Raw genomic sequence first — 6,000 nt, 5'->3', positions numbered from 1 at the left:
CCAGTGTCCATTGAAGTTTGGGAGTTTGATTCACCAGACAAGTTTGCTTGACCAACACGCCAAATCATTGCTGATTCAGCAGCTATAAGCAAATAGGTGAGATTAATGAGGGTCACGTCGTGATCCATCATATAGTACTCTCTAACGAACTCACTATATGATTCAGGAAGTGACTGAAGAACCCAGTCAGCAGCCAACTCGCTTGAAATCTCGACACCCAACATGCTTAACCTATCAATGTGTGCCTTCATCTCTAAGACGTGTGCACACACAGGTTTCCCATCTTCGTGTTTACTTGCCAAAAGGGCTTTAGTGAGCTTGAAATTTTCAAGCCTTTGAACTTGTGGGTCAGGGAGAAGGATTGGAGGAGGTGGAGGAAGTGAAGCATGACTCTCATTTCCTTGGTCGTATCTCGGAACGTCATCTTCATTTGGAAAGCTTGTTCCAAAGGATTTGGGAAGACCATTGTACGATTCAGACATCTACAAAACGGGAGAAAATTCAAGTTATGTTGATTAGAATTCTTGATGTAACACCCAAATGAAACATCAAGCTAGGATCCAACACAATATTCTACAACCTAGAAAAGGGATGCTGTAATCTAGTTGCAAAATATTTGAAGGTAGGTAAATGACGATTTACCAATTTCCACCATGAAAAACGAAAAGGAAGATTAAGTTTTAAATGAATTGAAACTCCTAGATCTTTTGAGATTCATTGAACTTTTCAATGACATGTTTAATCTCGATTATGCCCTACTATTTGTGACTGGGATGCTGAGGATCACAAATAAGGTGTGAATAACCATACGAATCGCGTGGTGCACCCAATGCTACAATCACCTAATCAATGTGCCGGTTAGCCACACACGCTCCATTGATCTATGACAAACATCGAGTCACCCTTCGCTACCAATGTCATCCCCAAATTATTGTGCCGGTTAACCACATACGCTCCACTAACGTTTGACAGGGGTACAAAGTGTAATTCTATGGATTAGCATACAATTCCACATTTTTCCTAAAGTAACTATGTAACGCCCGGGGTTTTCTCGGTATGTTTGGTTATTTTAATTTAATTATCCTTGTAACCTTGGGTTAATTTATTTAACCAATGTCTAATTTCTTATGTTATTGGACTCTTTTGATCATCTTGTAAACTCGTTTTATTGAAGTCCATGGGCTATGGGCCTATTTGCAAAGTCCATCTAGTTAATAGTACTTAATGTGTAAATTGAATCATTTGGAACACACACAAGGAAAACACTCTAAACCCTCCCTCTCTCTCTCAAAAATCGTCCCTCTCTCTCTCTTTGGGATCAAGAGCAGCCAAGGGGCTGTTTGGAGCTTAATTCTTGTTCATTTCCAGCCTTGATTCGTATTGGTATGAACCTCCTTATCCTTTCTTACTACTTGATTCATAACCTTGTTCTAGTTTTATGATTTCATCTTCACCTCTTCTCCTTCTTATTTTATTGTAATTGTATGTTATACATCATCTCAAGATCCTATCTTCACCCCATATATGGTGGATGATGGATCTAGGGGAATACATGTGGCAAAAGATCATGGAAACCCTAAAAGGGAGAATGATGATTTTATGTGCTTATGTTTATTTTCATGTTGATTATTATTACATCCTTGTGGCTAAATGAAATCCTAATGATCCCTAACCCTTTTTAGTACCACCATTATCATGGGGACTGAATTGGGATGATGAACACATCTTAAAATGTGTTTCAAAAGGAGAAGGATGGATAAGCCAAAAAGGAATCACGGGTGGCTACGATTCTATTTTCCATCAGATCTGTAGTCATTTTGTAAAAATCATATCTAGAGATCTAGAACTCAAACGGACCCCAAACCAGTTCCAAAAGTTCAAAAATTGAGTTGTCTAACTTTCTTAAGAAGGCCAACCTCACTGATAAGGGCTTTATCTATGTGAAAGAATGACATCTTTGCTGTTAGGTCTGATCCGGGTCTGTTCTGATATGTCATTTTGTTTTCATCATTTCTAAGGCTTGGAAAAGGATCCATAGTGATTCCAAGTTTCTATATGTTCCTTATATTATGAATTTAAGATCTGGAGAATATGGGGTGTTATGTCCAATTATAAATTGGTTATAATGGATCCACACTCCAGGTCAGTGGGCAGTCACCAGCTTTTGCTAGTGCTGTGATTGTCCACAATGTGAATTTTATATCTGGAGTTTGAGAGATGTTTTTCATTCAATTCCAACTCTGAGACTTTCACTTGTATGTCCTTTACTTCTCTTAATTTTATTTTGGACTAATTCTACTCACAAGTTGGGTAGAATTGGCCAACATCACTTGACTGTATTGTTGGAGACAGAAGTGATACACCATTTTGTAAAATTCATATTTAATTCATCTTTTGGAGTTAGAATGAGTTATTTATAGTTGTGGAATCCAGAGCAATCATAGTTTCCTATAAAATTTAGTTAATGCTATGTTTTTGTTTTAGATTTTGGAGTAAATCCATTTTGAACAGCAGGTCTGTTTTAGAGACCTTGCTGTGATTACTCTTTTCTCAACTCATAGCTTCGTTACTTCTCCTTTCTAACCTTTAGTCCTTCTTAGGTGAGGTTTTGAAGTTTTCTCAAGCTTGGTAGCATTATTTGATTGTTAGCCATCCTTAATACTCACTCAAGGTGAGTTCTCTCACACCGTTGTATTGATGATTGTGTTTGCTAGTTAGCTCGTGTGTGATTATTTGAATTTATTATAAAAGCATGCTATATAAGTATTGTTTTAATTCGTACATGTGCACTGTATGTAACTAATTATGGATATGGGGACACCACCAAAGGATACGGATTTACCGGTGCGGTGGGTAGGTAAGATCACCAACGTAATACTCTTCGTGAGGTGCGGTGATTAGGGCCAAATGATACGGGATCTTCCCGGTGCGGTTCAAACCTACAAGTCCTTGTAATATAGACATTGATTCGTTCTTTGCCTTTATCATTATAATTGAAAAATGGATTAGGGCTAGTAAATATGAATGTTAGTACAATGTCTGTGTTTGAATTCACTAAGCTTCGTGCTTACGTTTTTCCCTTATAACTTTTCAGGTGCTAAGATTAAAGAGGCTAAGGCTTGACATGGAGCATCGGGACATCGCTACTAGTTATTTTGTTGGGACCTTATTATTATTATTACTTCCGCACTTATTTTATATGATTATTAAGTTGATGGATTATGTTATGACTATTTCAGTTGTTTTAATTTAATTTAAGATGGGTTTTAAAAGTTTAAAATTTTTGCAAAAAAAATTGGGTGTCACAAGTTGGTATCAGAGCCACAGTTTGAGGGAACTAGGCATTCTTGTGGATGTTCTAGACTCAAATTTGAGGCTCTATAAGAGTTTATTTTCTTTTTAAAATATTTTTCAAACTTTCTGAAGACTAGTAGTGAAAGATGTCGCGGTGTACCAGTCAGCCAGCCAAGTAAGCCTTATTTCTTATGTTAAATGTTTATGTTAAATTGTTGACTATGAATTGGATTCTACTAGCCTTAAAATATTAGATTACACACTTAGTTAGTGTTAACATGTGAGAGAGTTGTAAAATTAACGGCTAGAGCGAACTGGAAATTTTGAAACTAGACGCGAATGCGAAATTGGAACTTGTTAGGAAGGTAGTAGAAGGGCCCCTACTATTTGAAACATCGGTGCCGGTTTCGAGTCGGGGCAAGGTTGAAAAATTTTCGGCAAGCTGAGTGTTTTGTCTTCCTAGAAATATCTAGGCTGAATTGTTTCTAAGATTTTCCTTCTTCTGTGGATACCAATGGCTCCGCCTGCTCGACTTAATCAGCTCCAAATGGAGCAAGTTAGGGATATTGTCGTTGAGGAATTCAATAACGGTTTCAACGAACTAATCCCGGGTGTGACCAATGACATAATCAACCAATTCGGTGCTCTTCTGGATGAGCGCCTCGCGGCTATTCCCGGGGAAGCGTTACTGTCTCTGCCTGTTCAGGATTCGGCATACTACTTCGAGAAGTTCAACAAGTGTAGCTCTCCTCTTTGCAATGGTGAATCCGACCCAGTTGCTACTAAGCCCTGGGTGTTAGATGTTGAGGGCGCCTTCATAAGTGTTGGGTGTCCGGACTAGTACAAAGCAGTGATCGCCATGAATCAACTGTGAAAAAGGGGAAAGACATAGTGGAACACCATCACCGCTCTATTGAACGAAGACTAAGTGAGGGCCATGTCTTGGGCCCAATTTGTGGAGAGGTTCGAGGCACAATATGTGCCTAAGGTGGAGCAGCAGCGGATGCAGCAAGAGTTCATGGCCTTACAGCAGACTACTGAATCCGTTAGTGACCTGAACGCCAAGTTCTTGGAGATGCTATCTTTTTGCCCCTCGTTTGCTGGGAACGCGGCCTGGTTAGTCAGCCAGTACACGACCATCCTACGTATCGAGATTCAGGAATTCGTTAGCATGCAGGAGTTCTCGACTTTATCTACGATCATGAATGTAGCGAGGAGGAGGGAAATCGAGTTGCAGACCCAATCCAAGAGGAAGGCCAATGACACCTCTTCCAAGACATCCAGAGATGCCCAGAAAACGCAAAAGCAGGGTAGTAAGTCAAGGTATGAGTATAGGACATCTTCAGGGCGAGAAAAATATGTTGATATGCTACAACTGCAAAAAGCCAGGGCATCATTGGAAGAATTGTAGGGATCCCCCTGCGAGTGCAGTACCTTATATTACTTCTGCAGTTCCCGTCTGCTATCACTGCAACGAGACGGGACACAAGAAGCCTGAATGCCCGAAGTTGAAGACTGGTAAAGGAGACAGGGGTACAAATCCTGCAATTGCATCATCCTCTAAGGGAACCACTATGGTGACACGAGGTCGTGCTCACCAGATGACTGTGGAGGAGCCGGTGATTACAACGACAATGGCAGACACTTATTTGCTAGATTCCAAGCCCGATGTTGTTATGTTTGATAGCGGTGCTACCCATTCTTTTGTATCTCACACGTTTATTAATCGTTTGGGGCGTAGTATCGGAAAATTGGCTCACCCAATGGTTGTCGATGTTGTCGACAACCGCACTATTTATGTCACCGATGTTTATCGAGGTTACACTCTCGAGTTTTCTGGAGTTGAATTCCCCATTGATCTTATCCCTATTGCGATGCGAGAGCTCTATGTTATCGTAGGCATGGATTGGCTTGATGCGTTTGATGCGGAAATCCACTGTCGTAAGAAGCAAGTTCGTGTTCGAAACCCTAGAGGTGGAGAACTTATTATTCAGGGGGACATTCCCCGCCTGGCTATGGCTTCTTGCTCTTCTGCTATAGAACTAGACGACGTTCCTATCGTTTCCGACTTCAGCGATGTCTTTCCGGAGGAACTCCCTGGCTTTCCACCTATTCAGCAAGTGGAGTTTCACATTGATTTGGTGCCAGGTGCGACTCCGGTAGCGAAATCTCTTTACCGCTTGGCACCACCTGAAATGAAAGAGCTCCAAGATCAACTTCAAGAACTAAGTGATAAAGGGTTTATACGGCTAAGCTGCTCGCCTTGGGGTGCTCCTATTCTCTTTGTGAAGAAGAAAGATGGATCCCAGCAAATGTGTATTGATTATAGGGAGCTAAAAAAGCGCACGATAAAGAATAGGTACCCGTTGGCACGTATTGACGATCTTTTCGATCAGCTTCAGGGAGCATCTTGGTTTTCCAAGATTGATTTACGTTACGGTTACCATCAGATGCGGGTTCGTGAAGAAGACATTGAGAAAACAACATTCCGTACTCACCCTCTGACATTGAGAAAACGATATTAAGGTCGATCAAGCCAAGGTTAATGCGGTTAAACAATGGAAGATTCCAAAAACACCTTCTGAAATTCGCAGTTTCTTGGGTTTAGCCGGTTATTACCGGAGGTTCATTGAAAATTTCTCTAAAATCGCCTTACCACTCACCTGATTGACCAAGAAATCAATGAATTTCGTTTGGGGCCCGGAG

At 40.7% G+C, this 6,000-nt stretch overlaps 1 protein-coding gene across 1 annotated transcript in view; it reads left to right on the top strand.

The window, feature by feature from the left end:
• Positions 1-4,652: 4,652 nt before the first annotated feature.
• Positions 4,653-6,000, top strand: part of LOC128126852 (uncharacterized) — a 61,334-nt gene continuing 59,986 nt past the window's right edge. Inside the window, exon 1 of the mRNA XM_052764992.1 lies at positions 4,653-5,189. Coding sequence (XP_052620952.1) covers positions 4,653-5,189 — 537 coding nt within the window. The remainder of the gene's footprint in view (positions 5,190-6,000) is intronic.

The sequence above is a fragment of the Lactuca sativa genome, chromosome 6 (genome assembly GCF_002870075.4).
Source record: "Lactuca sativa cultivar Salinas chromosome 6, Lsat_Salinas_v11, whole genome shotgun sequence".
NCBI lineage: Eukaryota > Viridiplantae > Streptophyta > Magnoliopsida > Asterales > Asteraceae > Lactuca > Lactuca sativa.
This window is presented reverse-complemented; position numbering and strand designations above follow the sequence as displayed.